This window comes from Notamacropus eugenii, chromosome 1 (genome assembly GCF_028372415.1).
Source record: "Notamacropus eugenii isolate mMacEug1 chromosome 1, mMacEug1.pri_v2, whole genome shotgun sequence".
Classification (NCBI taxonomy): domain Eukaryota; kingdom Metazoa; phylum Chordata; class Mammalia; order Diprotodontia; family Macropodidae; genus Notamacropus; species Notamacropus eugenii.
In genome coordinates, this window is record NC_092872.1 from 48,100,629 (window position 1) to 48,119,446 (window position 18,818).

The 18,818-nt window shown below is 49.1% G+C and overlaps 2 protein-coding genes across 10 annotated transcripts in view; one reads left to right on the top strand and one right to left on the bottom strand.

Moving 5' to 3' along the window:
- Nucleotides 1-17,201, top strand: part of PKD1 (polycystin 1, transient receptor potential channel interacting) — a 110,959-nt gene extending 93,758 nt beyond the window's left edge. Inside the window, exons 28-46 of one of the 2 annotated variants that reach the window (XM_072599516.1) lie at nt 68-211; nt 715-925; nt 2,398-2,524; nt 2,819-2,935; nt 3,577-3,626; nt 3,899-4,092; nt 4,437-4,530; nt 5,859-5,977; nt 6,055-6,257; nt 6,557-6,751; nt 7,804-7,943; nt 10,916-11,028; nt 11,292-11,436; nt 11,819-11,944; nt 12,429-12,603; nt 12,753-13,043; nt 13,211-13,345; nt 14,001-14,306; nt 14,518-17,201. In XM_072599516.1, the coding sequence (XP_072455617.1) occupies nt 68-211; nt 715-925; nt 2,398-2,524; nt 2,819-2,935; nt 3,577-3,626; nt 3,899-4,092; nt 4,437-4,530; nt 5,859-5,977; nt 6,055-6,257; nt 6,557-6,751; nt 7,804-7,943; nt 10,916-11,028; nt 11,292-11,436; nt 11,819-11,944; nt 12,429-12,603; nt 12,753-13,043; nt 13,211-13,345; nt 14,001-14,306; nt 14,518-15,042 (3,410 nt within the window). In that variant the 3' untranslated portion in view covers nt 15,043-17,201. The remainder of the gene's footprint in view (nt 1-67; nt 212-714; nt 926-2,397; nt 2,525-2,818; nt 2,936-3,576; nt 3,627-3,898; nt 4,093-4,436; nt 4,531-5,858; nt 5,978-6,054; nt 6,258-6,556; nt 6,752-7,803; nt 7,944-10,915; nt 11,029-11,291; nt 11,437-11,818; nt 11,945-12,428; nt 12,604-12,752; nt 13,044-13,210; nt 13,346-14,000; nt 14,307-14,517) is intronic. The other variant, XM_072599518.1, reaches the window with a different exon arrangement.
- A 106-nt stretch (nt 17,202-17,307) lies between these two features.
- Nucleotides 17,308-18,818, bottom strand: part of TSC2 (TSC complex subunit 2) — a 56,801-nt gene continuing 55,290 nt past the window's right edge. For all 8 annotated transcript variants that reach the window (XM_072599530.1, XM_072599529.1, XM_072599525.1 and 5 more), the window contains 3 exons: nt 18,711-18,802; nt 18,425-18,523; nt 17,308-17,770 (listed from right to left, as the gene is read on the bottom strand). In XM_072599530.1, the coding sequence (XP_072455631.1) occupies nt 17,600-17,770; nt 18,425-18,523; nt 18,711-18,802 (362 nt within the window). In that variant the 3' untranslated portion in view covers nt 17,308-17,599. The remainder of the gene's footprint in view (nt 17,771-18,424; nt 18,524-18,710; nt 18,803-18,818) is intronic.

An 18,818-nucleotide genomic window follows, 5' to 3' on the forward strand; every position in this document is an offset into this window, starting at 1 on the left:
CCATGAGCTTGTGTCTTCCTCTGAGCTGTGGTCCAAACCCCTATGGCTTCCTGTTTTCTCTTCTTAGGGCTTAGTCCAGCCTGGTTCCTGCAGCACATTATTGTCCGGGATCTACAGACTGGCCGAAGTGCTTTCTTCTTGGTGAACGACTGGTTGTCGGTGGAGACTGAGGACAATGGGGGTCTAGTGGAGAAGGAAGTCCTAGCAGCAAGTAAGCTTTCCTCAGCCTCTGGATCCCTTCTTTAAGTCTTTTCCCCAGCTTCCCTTCCCTTGATTTTAGCCCTATGCCTTTCATGGTTTTTTAGATTTTTCACTTTTCAGATTCTTGGCTCCATCCAAGAAAGAAACTCCCATGTTTGTATATGTCTCTGTGTGTGTGACAGTAAGCATGTTTGTGGGTATGAGAGACTGAGGAGCATAGATTTATTGCTGGAAGGAACTTTAGACGCCAGCTGTTTGGGCCCAGTCCCCTCATTTTATAAATGAGAAAACAGACACAGTGACTTGCCCAGCATCACACAGCGAGTAAGTGCCTGAAGTATGATTCAAACCTGGGTCTTGCTGACTCCATGTTCAGCCCTCTGTTCACTACTCTGCACTGTACTGAATTGAATGTGTATGTGAGGGGGAAGCTAAGTGTATTTGAGAATGAATGTGTTCATCTCCCTTCTGACCTCGGTGCCTTTCTGTTCCCCCTTTCTTTGTGCCCTCCAGATGATGCCACCCTGCGCCGGTTCCCACGGTTACTGACAGCAGAACTCCAGAGAGGCTTCTTTGAGAAGCATATCTGGCTCTCATTGTGGGACCGCCCCCCACGAAGCCGCTTCACTCGAGTCCAGCGGGCCACTTGTTGTACGCTCCTTATCTGCCTCTTCCTAGGTGCCAATGCTGTGTGGTATGGTGTTGTGGGAGATGTCAATCACAGGTGGGCATTTCTCCTCTGCCCCCCAGCCATCTTGAACAGTAATATCTTAATCTCCAACCCCTTCCCAGTGCTGTCCCCCAAAGTGAAGTGGCCAAAGTTCATGCCAGTGGGTCCGTTCCTCTCCCAAATACATGCCCCTTCGAGGATAAACATTTCCTCACCTCTCGCAGTCTCCTGGTGGCTGTACCTGGCCCACCTCACTAGCAGAGACTTTTTTCCTTTTGGTTTTACCTAAACCTCTCTGGCCCCTGTCCTATTACCTTTTTCTCTCTCTCTTTTTAAATTTTAAATTTTTTATTCATTTTAAAATTAAACACAAAATGGGAAGAGAAAATGTACACAATAGAATATTAGAGAAGATTCAGTATAAAACCATAAATTTCCATTTCATGAAAACCTTCTGTACTAAGCCCTGTACGTTGTTTTCAGAGCAGCTCCGTTTCTCTGCACTGCTTCTAGTTTTTCTTTTCTCTGTTGTGTCCTTTTTATTTTATTTTTTTCTCCCTCCCTCTCCCCCCCCAGCTCTAGAGAAGGCTACAAATCAACGTGAATAGATATACATATACATACATAGTTATAAACATACACATATACATGTACACACACCTATACATATATGTAAGACCATACTATACATATTTCCATTTGTCACTTACCTCTCCGGAGGTAGATAGCATCTTCCTTCATAGATCCAAGTCTTTTCATGTTTTTTTAAATCAACCAGCTCATTTCCTACCTCCCAGCAGTTTCCCATCACAGTCATATCCTGTCTGAGAGACTGACTATGAAAGTTTCTTCCCAATTTTCTGCTTTCCCTCCACTTCCAACGACATTGGTTTTATTTATACAAGAAATTTTACATTTAAAATAATCAGAATTATCCAATTTATACTTCAACAATGCTCTTACCTTATAATATAGTTTAAGGTCTGGTACTACTAAATCTCTTTCCTTTACATTTTTTCCTTAATTTCTTTGAAATTCTTGACCTTTTTGTTCTTCCAAAAGAATTTTCTTATTATTTTTTCTAACTCAGTGAAACAATTTTTTAGTAATTTAATTGGGATGGCATTGAGTATGCGTTAAATAAAATTGTCATTTTTTTCTATCGTATTGGCTTTACCTACCATGAACAAGAATATTTATTTCTCCAGTTATCGAAATCTGGCCCTATTTATATGAAGAGTTTTTGAGCTTTTAACTTTTTCTTTATGACAAAGTGACTTAAATACCCTCAGAACTGGGCCAGGAATCAGGAAGACCTAAGTTCAAATTTGGTCTCACATACTTACTAGGTATGTAACCCTGGGCAAGTCGCTTAACCTGTCTGCCTCAATTTCTTCACCTGTAAAAGGGGAATAAAAGTAACACCCCCAGAGCTGTTGTGAGGATACAAATGAAATAACATGTATAAAGCACTTCCCGGTATATAGTAGGCACTTAGTAAATGCTTGTTTCCTTCCCCTTTGCAGCAATATGCCCATGTCCAGCCTGATTCCATTAAGTGTGGACACAGTGGCTGTTGGCCTGGTGTCCAGTGTGGTTGTCTACCCCCTCTACCTGGTTATCCTGTTTCTCTTCCGAATGTCCCGGAGCAAGGTAAGAATGGGACCAGTGACATGGTAGATATAGGACCTACAGGAATGGGATGGGCTGGGGGCAGTTATTTAAGACAGTGTATTTGGGGGTCAGTCGTCTATGATCTATGGACTTTGCTGTCCTAGTTCATTCAGTCCCCTGCCCTGCTCCAACTCACTAGGCTACGTCAAAGCAGAAGGTTGAATGAGCTGATCTCTAGGAAAAGGGAAAAGCAGCTGCATGAGTCAGTCAGTAAACATTTATGACGGACCTACTATGTGCCCAGCCCTGTCCAAAGTGCCATTCTTCCTACAGGTGTCAGTAAGCCCTGACCGCAGTCCTGGGGGGCAGCAGGTGCTGGACATTGAGAACTATCTGGAGACATCAGTTCTAGACAGCTCCTTCCTCACTTTGTCTGGGCTCCATACTGAGGTGATGGGGACTGGGCGTAGATAGACCTTGCCTGCCATGACTGTTCCTAATTGAGAGGCCACATGGAAAGGGCCTTGGTCTCAGAGACCTCAGAATCACAGAAACACAGAATGTTCACGCTGGATGGAATCTTGGGAGCTGCCTAGTCCCACCCGTTCCCCAGTCAGCTGACCTTAGTTCAGATACCTGCATTTGGACACTTTCTAGTTGTGTGACTGTCAATGAGTCTCCTATGAGCCCTCCATGCCTCGGTGCCCTCATTTGTAAAATGAAGATAATAATACGTACCTTGCCTGCCTTGCAGAGTTTTGTAGCCTTTATATTGTCATATATTATTATTGCAACAACTCACATTTTATGCTGAGGCTCTCTGGTTGGGTCCCAGTGACCACCCCAGGCAGAGGCCTCTTAACCTTTTGAATGTCCTGGACTCCTCCTGCAGTCTGGTAAAGCCTATTGACTCCTTCTCAGATTAATGTCTTTAAATTCATAAAATAAAACACATAGGATTACAAAGGAAACCAATTACCTGGAAATATAATTATTTTTTAAATGTTCACAGATCTCTAAGACGTTAGCAAAGACCATGATTCTCCCTGGCCAGATCATGTCTCTGAGATGCACTATATTCTTCTCCACAGGCATTTTCTGGACAAACTAAAACAGATTTGTTTCTGGATGATTCTAAAAGGTGGGTGCCCCAAGAGCAAAATCATGTTGTATTCACACAGACATGAACATACAATCGGGCATCCCGTCATGCATGTGCAGCTATCTGGATTCCATGTCTATTTTTCCCTAAGTGCCATGTGGGCATCGCTCTTCCACAGCCCCATGTTATTTGCCACTGGAGTACGTGGCTTTTGTCCTTTGCATGGGTTCCTCTGGGTATGGTCCGGTGGGGTTTGTGTATTTGTTAGACTCTCACGTGTTCCTCCGGGTGGGTGTGCTTGCTTCTCACAGCCTGATGCACTGGCAGTCCAGTGATGGCACTCTTAGCTGGCCAGACCTTCTCAGTGACCCTTCCATCATGGGTAACACTCTTCAGAGGCTGGTACGAGCCCGGGCTGGGAACACTCAGGCCCTGGAGGTCATGGAAGAAGATGGTCTCTCCCTGGGCAGCCCCCCTTCCCAGACCAAGTACTTCTCTACCTCAGGTGAGTAAGTAGGCCTCAGTTTGAGATGAAGGAGGACACAGAATTGTTTTTGTGATCATAGTACCCCCTCTGTTCTGATGGAAAACCAAGGCAGGGGTGCAGAAAACCTAGGGGAGGGAGGATTTCCTGTTTCAGCTTTCCCTGGAAGGGGGGTGTGTTTCTAGGTTGAGCCATAGGTGACCTTCTGTCTTTCTATATCCCTAGCAGTTCTGAGTCATTTGGGAAAAGTGATAGCTCACCCTTGAGGGGGCTGGGGGCTGGGAGAATGTGAGTGATGGATAGTGTCACAGGTCTTGGCCTGACCCTAACTCATGCCCAACTCATGCTGATTCTGCTTCCTCTAGATGAAGATCTGATCCGACAGATACTCACTGAGGGAGCCAGCACTATTGCCCCTGCTAGAGACACCCACCTGGAAACGGATCTCCTCACTGGCCTGTGAGTGAAGTGGAAGCAGGATGTTGTAGCATGAGGCAGAGTTGGAACAGGCAGGGAGGGGCAAGATCTTCCTGGGCCCAGCTTTTGGGTCTGTGGTGTACTGGGAAAGAGCTCTAAATCTGATTCTAATGACCAATTCCCAGCTCCTTTCGTCAAAGGAATTAGCACGTTTCCATGCAGTGATTTGGGAAGGGAGTCCATCCTGCTGTTGCTAGTCTGACAGGAAAAAATGGAAACGTGGGGAACAATCCATAGGGTAGGAGCTGTAGAAAGAACTGCCATCTACGCAGAAGACTGCTAACCCATCCACAATCACCACAGGTGTTTGCTTATAATAAGTAAATAAACCCTGGGTCTCCAAAGTGTGTGCGCATGCACATGTATGTATGCATGCGTGCATGTATGTGTGTGCATGTGCGCGTGTATGTATGTGCACGTGTACGTGTACATGTGTGCATGTGCATGCGTGTGTGCACAGGCTGAGTCAGGGACTGGGAATTCTTTACTTGCCAGGACAAAACATCATTCCAGCCTCACCAGGAAAAGTATTTTTTCTTCTTGTCATATTCATGCTTTATATATTTCCTCTGTCTCTACTTAGAGCATGAGCCCCTCACCAGGAAGGATAGTTTCATTCTTTGTACTTGTATCCCCCTATGCTCTGCCCAGAGCCTGTCACATAATACAGGCTCCTAATAAATACTTTTTGGTTGATTGATTAGATCTCTATGCAGAAGAGCTCGTCTTCTGCCTAACTGAGGCCTGGATTATGCAGAGTGAGACCACACAGACCCCAAGGCGTGAAAGGAATGTCCCCAAGCCTTGTTATAAGACTGTCATTAGGACCACTTGTGTAGGATCATGTGCTACCAAGGCCTCTTGGTAACTGGCCTCCTGAGTTGAATTCAGAAGCCTATCCACTTTGTATTGAATTTCATGCTTCAGCAAGGAGGGCTGCTGTAGGGTTCTCAGGGCCTTGGGATGCTTCTGCCATGAACGTTTCTGTTGTGAATTTTAGCGAGGTTCCTGCATCAGCATCAGGAAGGCTTTTGGTGGTGCCTTCCTTTCCTCCAAAAAGAAGTCTTCCCCAAACAATTTAATTACCCCACTGAGGTCTAACTGAGATTAGAGCCTACCCCCACTCTCAGTCCAGGGACTTGCTGACTCTGAAAGCAACTGCTCTTGAAGTAATTTCTTTGAGAAAAAAGAGAATCAGATACCTCCTCTTCCATCCATCTGATCTGATCACTCCTTCCTGCCCCATCCCCCACTCAGTGGTCCATTCTCCCTGCTCTAAGGTGAGCTCACAGCCTGTACTCTTTCCCCAGGTCTGGTTCTCTGGGGGCAAAAACAGAGACACTGATGCTACAGAGGCTGAATGAGAAAGGACTGCCCCCTGTGGACCCTCCACAGGAGCTCTTCCAGTCCACAAAGTTCCCCAAAGAAGGTAAGATTTCCAGTACCCCCTGCCCTCCCAGCCATGTGTGTGTGTGTTCTGACTGGGCTCCACATTGTCCCCTGCAGGGATGGCTGAGAGTCTGCAGAAGCGGCTGCTTCCTCCGTGGTGTGCCCCCCTTGCCCATGGGCTCAGCCTCCTGCTTGTTCTGTTGGCCGTGGGCATCTCGGGCTGGATTGGCACTGACTTCACCTCCAGCGTCGGCGTCATGTGGCTCATCTCAGGCATCTTCAGCTTCCTGTCCTCATTCCTGGTCTGGGAACCTCTCAAGGTGGATTGTGTCTCCTTTCCCCATTCGCCCCTTTTCTCCTGAGCCTTTGGCTGTTTCTCTGTTCTCCTTTCCACCTCTGCCCCTTTCCTCTTCTGTCTGTCTCCACTCACACCCACCGACAAGCCAACAGGTCCACTCACTCATGGAGGAGCAGGTGCCTGACCACCCTTCTCTACCAGGTCCCCTGCTCTGCAATGCCCTTCCTGCTGGAGCCCAGGGGGATGGGCCAGAGCAATGGAAAATTGAAAGGAAAGGTCCCATGAGCAGGAGCCTGACCCCTTTGTCGCTTGTGTCCCCAGGTCTTGCTGGAAGCCCTCTACTTCTCTCTAGTGGCAAAGCGACTCCATCCAGAAGAGGATGATACTCTAGTAGAGTGTCCTGCTGTGGAGCCCGTGTGTGAGCGGATCCCCCGAGTACGGCCCCCCCAGGGCTTTGCCCTCTTCCAGGCCAAGGAGGAGGCTCGTAAAGTCAAGCTATTGCACAGGATGCTCAAGGTGACCTTGGACTTGGCCAGATCATTTCCTTAGACCTCCCCTTGTCTCTGCATCTGCCACTGCCAGCAGGCTTGGCTTCAGAGTAGGGAGGGGAGAGGCTGGCAGCTCCTGGCGATTCTACCTTCAAGGCCTTTCCACCTGCATGTCCCACCCCAAACTCCACATGTCAGACTAGTACCATCATCTTCCTGCCAGTCTGCTCCTCCTCCAGACTTCCCCATTTCTATTAATGGCACCAATATCTTCCCCGTCACCCAGGCTCGAATGAACCCCAAGTGTCATCTTCCACTCCTCCCTCTCTCACCACCCACATCCAATCGGTTTCCAAGTCTCCTTACTTCTCTTCCTTTGCAATATTTATCACATCCTTCCCTTCCTTTCCATCCCCAAGACCCCATCCCCTACTCTGGATTGGAGCCCACATGACATCATTCCTGGACTAGCACTGTAGCCTCCTCACCAATTTCCTGGATCAAAATCTTTCCCCCTCCAAATCACCATGAACGTGTTGCCACATTATTTTTCCTATATCACTTTTCAAAAGCCTTCAATAATTCCCTAATGCATACAGAAGAAAATTCATGTTTCTTAGCCTGGCCATCAGCTCTCTTTCCAGTTTTATTTCCACATCCCTTCCCTACACATGCTGAATAACTTAGTGCTTTACACACACACACACACACACACACACACACACTCACACACACACACACACACTATAAAGCAGAATAAACATATGTACAAAGTAGTTAAGAAATAAACTCTTAGGGTAGGGTGGAAACAAGAGACCAATTTTATTCCTTATACAACTAGTAAATAAGGTCTCTTCTGGAGGTAACTGGATAACGAGAGATTTGGCTTTAGGTAGCAAGTAGAAGGCCAGAGACTAGGCATGAATATTTCCAGCTACCAGGTCCCCAGGGTGGGGGTGAGGGGGAAGGTCTGAATTTCTGCTGTGGTCTTCAAGGGGAGGAGGTCCCGAATGTCCACTGTAGCGTCTGGGGCTCTCTCAGGCCTTCGGTGACTACTCACAGCCTTCCTCACATTTTCAGAATTTTCTGGTCTACATGCTGTTTCTGCTGGTGACTCTCCTTACTAACTATGGAGATGCCTCAAGCCACACCCACGCCTACCGTCTGCAGAGCTCCATCAAACAAGAGCTGGACAGCAAGGCTTTTCTGGGGATCACCAGGTAATCACCCTGGAACAGTCTCCAAGCTCATCTTATCTAGCCCCCAGCCTTTACGCAGGGCCCCAGGAAAATCACCTAAGGCAGAGGGGCAAAGCTGTCCTAGGCATAGGGCAAAGTCCATCAGTATGAACATTTTCACTTGGGGTAAGAACAGTTAAAGTATGTGTCAGGGAGGTAGAGTGGGGAATAAAAGGGGACGATGGTGGTAGCAGTACAGACAGTTGTCCAGCTGAGGGCACAGTTGAGATGGGGGCCATCCCAGCCAGGACATAGGAACCGTGGCAGAGACTCTGGATTTTCATATGCCATTCTCCCCCGTACTTCATGCTCCACATTTGCCAAAGAGGAGCTCTTGCTGTGAATGCCTTTAGGAGAGAGCTTCCACCTTCTCCTTGGGCATCTGTTTTCTCACTGTGAGGTCCTCTAGATTTATATCAGGTTGTAACTTGTCTGTCTTTAACTACAGCTTTTCATTTCTTTCACCCTAGTAGTAAACAGTAATCACTAAGCATCTATTAGGTGCCTACTGTATCTATGCCAGGTCCCTTCCAATATAATGCAGGCATACCCCACCCAAGATTGGCCCGACGATGTCATATCCCCACAGGTAGCGTTGTTGCCATAATCTAAAAGACAGCACATGAGACAGGAAGATAGAAGTCTGTGGCATGCCAGGACACCCTGCTCCTAGAGGAGGCGGAGGCTTGAGCGTGGGAGTTCTGAGTTGTAGTGTCCACACTAAATCCCTTACCAATATAAGGAGCACTAGGAAGTAGGAGGGGAGCAGGGCTCCTCACTTGGCTGCCTAAGGAGAGTCGAACCAGTTCAGATTGGAGACAGAGCAGGTCCAAGCTTTGGAGGTAATCAGCAGCAGGATGGAGTCCATAAGTGGCCACTGTACTTCCAGCCTGGGTGAGATAAAGGATCTAGTCTCCCCTGGGGTACAGAGTGGGAGGGAGGACAAGAAAGCAAAAGTTAATGCCAGTAACTCAGAAGAAGGCACCAATCTCTCCTACTCTGAGGCTACCTATAGCCAGCCTACGGAAGGTTATTAACCCAGCTCCATGAGACCTTTGAGGTAGAACAAAGTCATTTTGGGGAGTCTTATGTGTTTCTATTGGTGTCCTTCTGGAGAATCCTTTCAAGTGAGCCATAGTGTGGTTTGCTGAAAAGGGATGATGCTGCATTACAAAGTCAAAGATAGCCATATCCTTCCTTGGAGATCTTGGCCTTCTGGACTCTCCCCCATTCTTTGAGAGTCCCAGGACCTGACAGTTATGTACTTTGATAAACGTTATTAATACATTAATTAAGCCTTCCCCTGAAGTTTGGGATTTGAACTCAGGTCTGTGACATCCCCCAGGGGTGGGAAACCCACAACCTCAAGGCCCCTTCATAAAAGGATTTGTTCTGTGAAGTTTGGATTTAGTCAAAGGGCTGCACTTGAGGACCTAGAGGACACAGTCTCCCCACCTTTATGACTCTAGCCAAACCCTAGAAAGGAAATGATTTGAGTCTTGGTTTTTCAGTATTCTTAAATACCACCAAGACAGCATTCAGCACTTTGTACAAATGCTCTACCTCAGGTATTTCTGGAACTTGAAAACAGAAGAAATGTTGAGGCTTTTGAAAACTTTTAGTCTAGCTTTTTCTTTTGTAAGTCCAAAGCCACTGTCACAATGTAGTGAAGTAGAGTTCCTGATATAGAGTTGGGAAGACCTACATTCGAATCCTGCCTCAGATGCTAAGCTTCAGTTTCCTCATCTGTAAATGAGGGTGACAGTAGCACTCACCTCAGTAGGTGGTTGTGACGTATGTCAAGTTCTTAGCAGACCTTAACGTGCTGGCTGTTATTATTGCTGAAGAAGGGAAATTGGCTTCCTGAATACCCACTTTCTAATTCCTTGTCTCTTTTCACAAATTGCTTTAGGATTCAGTATTTTTTTTTTCACTGAGATTTTTTTCTCTTGAGATTAGTGTCCCTTGCCAGTTGTGGGCAATGGATTTTTATTTTTGAGGGAAGAAAGGAGAATTAATGTTTGAAAATTAGGTTCTCATTTCTCTTTGTTTAGTTGTTTCAGTCATGTCCAATTCTGTGTGACCCCCTTTGGGGTTTTCTTGGCAAAGATCCTGGAGTGGTTTGCCATTTACTTCTCCAGCCCATTTTACAGATGAGGAAACTGAGGCAGACAGGGTGAACTGACTTATCCAGGATCACACAGGTAGGAAGCTGGATTTGAACTCAGATCTTCCTGAATCCAGGCCTGGGATTCTGGCTTCTAACCGGATCTTAAAGGTTTCAGGATTTTGGTGACGATCGAAGGGGAGGGACATGTTTGTCTCTCTTTTCATCTACCTTGAAGTCATCCTTGGATTCTTTAGCTCTCCATGTAGTTTCCTCATTACATTTGGGGAGATCACTACTCATGAGGAGGTGGCCTTTTATCTCCCTCCACCTCCCCCAAACCTCAGGGCTGCTCTTTGATGACCGGAGCTGTGAGGTCTCCATATAAGCAGCTCTGCCCCACCCCAACCCAGCTCAATTCTCTCAAGATCCCCCCAAAATAGTGTCAGATCTCTGTAAAGACCAATAAAATCCAGTTCTTTTTTAAAGTCCCATGCAGCTTTTATAGTCCAAAATGTAAACTTCCCAGGAACATAGCTCCCACTTAGAAGTGTTGCTTATGGGAATTCACGGACCCCTACATGTTTCACCAAAAGCCCTGACGCAAAACCAATCACTAGGATGAGGTGGAGCTGTGTCTGGACTGCTCATTGGTGACATCAGATGGTGTTAAGTCATGACTGGAGGAGTAATCAGAAAGCAGACCTGGCTATGACCTGCGTAACCTGGGAAAGGATTTAATGCCTTGGGGACAGACCTGGACTTTTAGGTGGCAATGAATGGATGTCACCATCTCTGATGCTGGTGGAAGAGAATAACTTCCATCTTTCTGGGTTGCGCGGAGTAGGTCGGATGAATTCTGGGTGTGGATGTCACGGGTGCTGCTCCCTTACGTCCACGGGAACCAATCTGGCCTGGAGCTGGGGCCCCCACGCCTTCGGCAGGTTCGGCTACAGGAAGGTGAGTTGAAGACAGTGATCCCTTCCCTCCCCACTGCCCATCCTTTCTCTTGAACCACTTCCTCCCCTGTTTGGAGTCCGATTTCAACATCATCCTCTCCCTCTTCCTCCAAAAGCACTCTCGCCCATTCACATTATCCCTCCTGAAATGGACAGAATGGGAACTCTTTGAGAGGAGAGAGGGTTTGATTTTGTGTGTGTGTTTGTAGCACATGGTGGGCACTTAATAAATGCTAGTTGAATGATTGATTGACTGCATTTCAGCACTCTGCCCAGACGCTCTGGGAACTGTCAGAAAAATGTGCACAACATCTAGCAGCTTCAGCACCAAGGATTATGAGGTTGGCTGGGAAAGCAGCTCCCCAAATGGGACAAGGGCATGGGCCTACTCAGCGCCTGACTTGGCAGGGTAAGAACCCAGGCACGGAGGCTTTCCACGGGAACCTCGGCAGGGAGGGTGAACTGCACGGATCCCCACGTTTCCAGGTGCCCACATGTGAACCACAAGACTCGCTGTGAAGCTGAATGATCAGTCCTGCTACCTACCTGCTCCCTGTTGTTTTTTTCTTGTGGTCCAGAAGAGGTCCAGTTTGTATAAGGAGGAAGGGACAGTTTGCATAGAGTTCACGTCCTTCCTCACTCCTCAGCTGGGAAATGTCACTGCATGATTGTAGATCTCTAGGTGACAAAGAGCATGGCATTTAAGATGAGACCCTGTGACTGTTCCATCTCCCTGGCTATATTGCCAGCCTATAGGGCTGACTCACTGATTCTCACCCTCTGTCTCCTAGGGTCTGGTACTGGGGCTACTTCTCTGTCTACGACAGTGGCGGCTACATCCAGGAACTGGGAGTCAGCCTGGAGGAGAGTCGAGAATTGCTGGGCTTCCTGCAGCGACATAATTGGATCGACAACATGTGAGCCCCGGGGGGAAGTAAAAAGGGTCAAGACCTTGCATGCTGTTGGGGCAGAAATGTGAACAGGAAATGTTTGCACCTTCTTTTACTTTTCATAGTTCTCATTTCTTCTCTCCTTCTACTCACACACTATCCCTGGAAGAGAAGGGAGTTTTTCTCTTCATTCTACAAAGAGTTGGGGTCAGGAAGATCTAAGTAGAAACCCAACCTCAGACACTTCCTAGATGTGTGATCCTGGGCAAATCACTTAACTTCTGCCTCAGTTTCCTCATTTGTAAAATGGGGATAATAACATATCCTACCTGGGGATAAAATTAGATATTTGTAAAGAGCTTTGCAGACCTTAGCAATGCTAACTAACGATGATGAACTGAGGCCCAGAGAGGGGGGCAGGGCCTGGCTCAGCCTGGGGCCTTCCTCTCTTCTTTGTGTTGGGTGTTGGGAGTCTGGTCCTCGAGCTGCGCCCCTGCCTCTCTGTCCCCAGGAGCCGGGCGGTATTTGTGGAACTCACGCAATACAGCCCAGCTGTTGGGCTCCATGCTGCGGTCACGCTGCGCCTTGAGTTCCCGGTGTCAGGACGTGCTTTGACGGCCATCAGCGTCCGCCCCTTCCCCCTGCAGCGGCTCAGCGCAGGCGTCACCCTGCAGTTACTAATGATGGTCAGTCCTTACCATGCCCCTCTCTGGGTGGTTCCCTTTCCTCTCCCATTGGATTGATGGGTCCTGACCCTTCCCCCACTCCCTTCCCCACCCCTGGTCTGCCCAGCTCACCTGGGCCTCCCCTCCAGCGAGCTGATTGCCTCCACCAGGTTTTTCTGATGCTCTTTGTGGTGTACTTTGTGGTGACGGAGGCCCTAGCCATGCAGAAGGAGGGCCAGGCATATCTGGTTCGGGCACGGGCTTGGGGCCAGTGGCTGCTGATCCTCTTGACCACAGCCACAGTGCTCATCCACCTGAGCCAGCTCAGCCTAGCTGACCAGCAGTGGGGCCGTTACCTGAAACGCCGTCCCCACCACTTCACCAGCTTCTACCAAGTGGCTCAGCTCAGTTCAGCCTTTGCCAGCCTGGCCGCGTCCCTACTTTTCCTGCTGATGATCAAGGTAGGCCTCCTTTGTCGTGCCAGGGTCCCCCCCAAAAGCCCAAGTGCACCTCATCTTTTTCCCTCCTGGACTCACCAGGGTGGTCCCTGGGAGGACCCACTGTGCCCCCTGCCTCCTTCCCCACAGAGGCTTGTCATGCTCGGTGACGGCTCTGTATTTGTCTTCAGGCCGCCCAGCAGCTTCGTTTCATCCGCCAGTGGTCAGTGTTCGGGAAAACCCTCTACCGCTCAGTGAGAGAGTTGGTGGCAGCTGGCTTGGCCCTCCTAGTGCTGGCTATAGCCTATACCCAACTAGGCTTTATGGTAAGTCATCTTTCCCTCTAGGCAGGAGAGCCACCCACCTCTCCCAAGGGAGGAAGGAAAAAGCTGATGAGGCTCGAGTACAATGGGGGCACCCTCAGTGTCAATCCCCTATCCTGGTCCCCAGTAACTAAAGGATGGAGAGGCAGGATGGGAAAATGGGAGTTTGTGGAAATCACCTTAACCCCTAGATGGTGCAGTGGGTCTGGAGTCAGGAAAACCGAGTTCAAATCCAATCCCAGATACTTCTAGTTGTGTGACCCTGGGCATGTCACTTAACCTGTTTGCCTCAGTTTCCTCAACTGTAAAATAAAGATAATAATAGCACTCGCCTGGCAGCGTTGCTGCGGGGATCAAATGGCAATGACCGTAAAGCACAGTGCCTGGCACATAAGTGTTAGCTATTATTAGGAGGAAATTTCCTAATCATTTACTTTGTTAAAAATATTAATTTTATTTTGCTTTTTCAATTATTTTTCTTTCCCATCCTCTCAAATGAAGGAAAAAATCCAGCCTTGTAGAAAATAAGCAGAGTTAAGCAAAACAAATTCCCACATTAGCTGTGTCCAAGTCTCTCCTTCTGCCTCTTCAGTCCATGCTTTCCCTTGTATGCACTGCATCCCACCCCAGGCTCACTGCTTCTCCTCTCTCCTCGCAGCTCTTTTCCTCCTGCTCCGACTCCCTTCGAAGTATGGGCTGGGATCTTTTCCTGCTGTGCCCGGCAGGTGGGGACCCCCATCTGTGTCCCTCAGAGCCCTGGCGTCTCTCACCCTTACTGTGCACCAGCCTCATGGTGCTGCAGCTGTGGGGGGCTCTACGGCTAGGGGCTGTGGTGCTGCGGAGGCGCTACCACGCCCTTAGGGGAGAGCTGTACCGTCCAGCCTGGGAGCCCCAAGATTATGAGATGGTGGAGCTATTTCTGCGCCGCCTGCGCCTCTGGATGGGTTTCAGCAAGGTCAAGGAGGTGAGTGCAGAGGAGCCCCTGGCAGGGGGGATGCTCAGAGAAGAGGGGGCCCTTGTAGGGATAGATAGCCAGTTTTCAATCCTGGCACAACTTTTAACCTTCTACATCATCAAAAGTCATTTTATGTCTTACTTCATGTCAGAGTAGGTCTGTCTAAATCTTTACCCTGGCTTGGACTGGGCTGACTGACTGACCTTTGCATTCTCCCTAGTTTCGACATAAGGTCCGGTTTGAGGGGATGGAACCACTGCCCTCCCGCTCATCAAGTGATTCCAAATCATCTCAGGATGTGTCCCCACCAAGCGCTGGCTCAGATACCTCGCGCCCGTCCACCTCCTCCAGTCAGCTGGATGGGATGAGTGTGCTGATGGGCCGAGCAGGGGGCCGAGGAGACCCCGAGCCAGAGCCCTCTCGCCTCCTCTCGGTCTTTGAGGCTCTGCTAGCCCAGTTTGACCGCCTTAACCAGGCCACAGAGGACGTGTACCAGTTGGAACAGCGGCTGCAGGGGCTACAAGGTCGGAGATCCGGTGGCCATCTGGCCAGCCCACCCTGGGTCCCTGGACCTCCCATGCCTTCACCTTCCCCAGGCCCCTCCCTAGGGACCCAGACCACTCTGCCAGCCAGGATTGCACGGGCCAGCAGAGGTATTGGTGTGGCAACTGCCCAGTCTTCTAGCTCACCTCTTGTGAGGGCATCGATTAGGGCAAAGAACAAGATCCACCCCAGCCTTACATAGAGGGGTACCTGGCCAGGGTGGAGTAGGAGCCTTGGTACTATTATGGCTCCAGCTTGAATCCCTTTATCAGACCACTTTCTAGGGTACCTCCTTTGGCCCCACTCCAACCCAGTGGTTCCTTCCCTTGGGATGTGGGCTGTAGTTTGTCCCTGGCTGCAGCCCCCTAAACCTGAAGCAGGGATGCCTCTCAGTATTAAGCTCTCTCACCCAGGGGTTCTAGCTTCCCTTCCCCCCCCCCCCCCCCTCAACAATCATGTACTTGGACCCAGGGGTTATGGGAAAGGAACAAACAATGGCACCCGGATCCCTCTCATGGTCTCTTTGGCCGGGAATCTCGAACCCTGGGTGGAGGGGCTCCAAAACTCAGCACTTTAATGGAGGCTTTCTTAAGAGGCAGGGACCCAAGTATTCCCAACACTCCAGAATAGGGCTGGGGTGAAGAGCAGTATTGGATATTTTTAGGCCTAAAATTGAAATAAGTGAGAACCAAAGGTGCGACCACCATGTGTAGGGGAGGGGAGCTCACTGTGGTGATGGTAGTTGTAGGGGGAGACAGGTCCCTTAGGATGGAGGAACGGATTCTCCTCCTCATCCTCATGTGTTTAAAGTAGAACATGGGGGTGGGGGAAGAGAGCAGATGGAGGTTGGGGCCTTGAGGGCTAAGGATTCCGCCCCTCATACCCTAATTTATTACCTGGGCCCTCAGGTACAGCGGGGCTGTGCCTGCCCCACCTCCCCGCCATGGCAGGCACCTCCTCACACTAAAGGCACCCCAGCCTGTGTCCCCCAACCCCTAAGTTATTGCCATCCCCTACACTTACATTCCAGCCACTGTCTCACCATGTATATGTATATTGTCAGTAATTTATATGGGGTTAAAATGTATATATTTTTGTATGTCGCTATATTTTCATAGCACTGGGGTGGGGAGAGAGCTATAGCACATGTAGCTGAGCCTCTCCCCTCCCCCCAATTATTTAAGGTGATGTTCCAGAGGGTATAGCCCTCACTGAGTTTGCTGTATATAAAGTGTTAGTGGTGTGTGTGGAGGCCCCAGAACCAGGGGCCTAAGGAGCTGGGCTGCTCCTGGGGCCCTATGCCAGGGCCGTGGGCTCCCCATGCCAGGGCCGTGGGCTCCCCAAAGGCATTTAAGGCTGGGGTAAGAAGTAGCTCAGAGGCCAGAGGGGCAGGACCCAGGTCGGTGAGCTGGGAGGTCAGGATGTGGAGCAGGTAACGAGGGGTTGGGTTTGTTTCTCATGGGAGGCCTGGGGGCTGGGACAGGGAACCGTTACTTCTGCTTGTTGCACAATAACCTGGCCTGGGGGGCCAGGCCCAGCCTTGGGAGGGAGGGAAGAGGGTGCGGAGATCCTTTTTTAACAAGCTTATTTGTCCTACCCACCTGTCCAAAACATATGGGAAAGAAAGGAATTAGAGTAGGAAGACCCCAGACATAATCTTGCTTTAGCCACTAATTGGGGAGGTGGGCAAGGATCAATAAGGGCCAAAGGCAAAAGTGATGGAGTTAGGTAGAGGGTCTGTGTCTGTGTGTGTATGTGTGGTGTATGCGTGCATGTGTATTAGTGTGTGAGAGACAGGCAACCAAACCCCTCGAAGAAAGACAAGCCCAGGGTGCACTGTACAGGGAAAAGGGCCTTATGCCCTGGGAAGGAGGTCAACATCATGCGTCTGCTCCCTAAGGCTGGGAGGGGGGTGCAGGGCGCAGAGAGGAGGGAGAGAGGGAAAAAAAGAAAGAGAAAGTATAAGCACTGGGCAAGGACCACAAAGACCACTCTTGGAGTGGCAAAGACAGGACAACTGCCCTCCAGTCTTGGACAGGCTGTGGAGCTGCTTGGGAGCGCACAAAGAAATGGGGAGGCAACAAAGGACTAGGGAGGAAATAAGATAAGAAGCCAAGTTCTCTCCTCAAGCTGACTGGCCACCCAGGGCTAGCGAGGCAGGCCCCCAGAGATGGTGTCTTATTTATTATTGGTTGTGTCTTAGCTACCAGGATGCAACAGTGCCCAGTTATGCCTGGGCAATCAATATACTGCTTTTCTAGTTGGGACCATGACCAAGGCCACAAACGTTTCCCTTTTTTTTTTTTAAATAAACCCACAATTACAAAAAAGACAAAGTCAAATAAATACTATGGACTGCTCCATGCTTGCCTCTGTGATTACTGTCTGGGGCTCCATCTGCTTCAACTACCCGGCACACAACACCCCAGAACAAGCTACATCATGCAAGGGAAAAGCTAAGCCCTCCTCAGTCCCAAGGGCACATCGGCCAAACCCTTTATTTCATTTACACGTATAAACAGTTCTGACTCCATTACTGGGCTAATGAAGTAAGCAGCTTCGGTAGTACTGGGCCAGGCCCGGCCAGCTCTCAAGGCAGAGGGTCTGATCTCACGGGAGAAAGCGAGCCAGTTCAAGGCTCAATAGCTGAAATGCCAACTGAGACACAGGCGGTGAAGTCACCAACACCTATAGTGTTTCAGGAACAGAACTAGAGACACCACCTTGGGAAGTGATCACAGACTGTTGTCCCCCAAGACTCATACAAACTCTGTGAAGTCATCCACGGAAGAGATGAGCCGTTTCCTCTGGCCAGTCTCATACGTGGGAGTGGAATCTGATGGAGCCTGGGGTGGGGACTTGGGGTGAGCTGATGGATGCATCTGCATCAAGGGGAAGCCAGAGTTCGGGTACTGGGTTTCTTCCCGGATCTAAGAAACACATGAGGAACAAGTCAGTCTAGAAAGAATGTGTCTATTCCTGAATTCCCCTGCATCTTCACATATCTCTTCCACAGGGCCTTCCTTGTACTTAGGAGGGTTTCAAACATCTGTTATGGAGCCACTAGATTAACTTGCTGGATGTGATGGTTCTCCCTTTGGCCAGTGTGCTCAGCAAAGTTCTAACTGAAAAAGGGTGCTTTAAATTATACTTCTCCCACCTGCCATTTCCAGGAACAAAGAGGGTTCACCCATAGCTGGAAGGATATTTTCCCCAAAGAATGTCCTTACTGTTCTGGCCACCCCAATTTTTAAGGAGACCATGTTTTAAATTTGCTTTTCGTACCTAATGGTCACTGCTCCCTATCTGTGTTTTTGTACTCTTGTCTTTGGCCTTACACCTGAAAGCAAATTTCATTTCACAAATCAAGCAAGTCATGGAACTGAGATGCTCCCTCCTTTAGCCTAGAAAAAAGGACTTCTTTGTAACACACACACACACACACACACACACACACACACACACACACACACACACACACAGACACACACACACAGACACATACACACACACACACACACACAGACACACACACACACACACACACACATACACACCCATCCTCCCTCCCCCACCTCACCTACCCTCTGCCGGAGCCGTTTAATGTGGCGCAGTCTGACGATCCACTTGGAGGGATAGCTGTCTGTAGGGTTTGACCTGCTGTGATGGACTTGCGATGCCATCTGGTTTGAAAGAGAAATCGTCACTTGCTAAGCACAGGTACATGGTGAAACATTAAGCCGGATGACCAACCCACTCCAGTCTGATCCCCTCAGATATTGGCCACAGTTCAGTCTTTGCCCTTGATTGCTCTTTTTCAACCCACCCAGATCCCCATGTAGAAGCCATTCGGAAGTGGACCACACTCACATTTGCATGTAATGCCATCTGGCGGGCAACAAAGGGCAGGTTTCGGTCTGATACAATTTTAGCCACACTGGTATCCACAAGACCTTCCATATCTAAGGGAGGAAAATT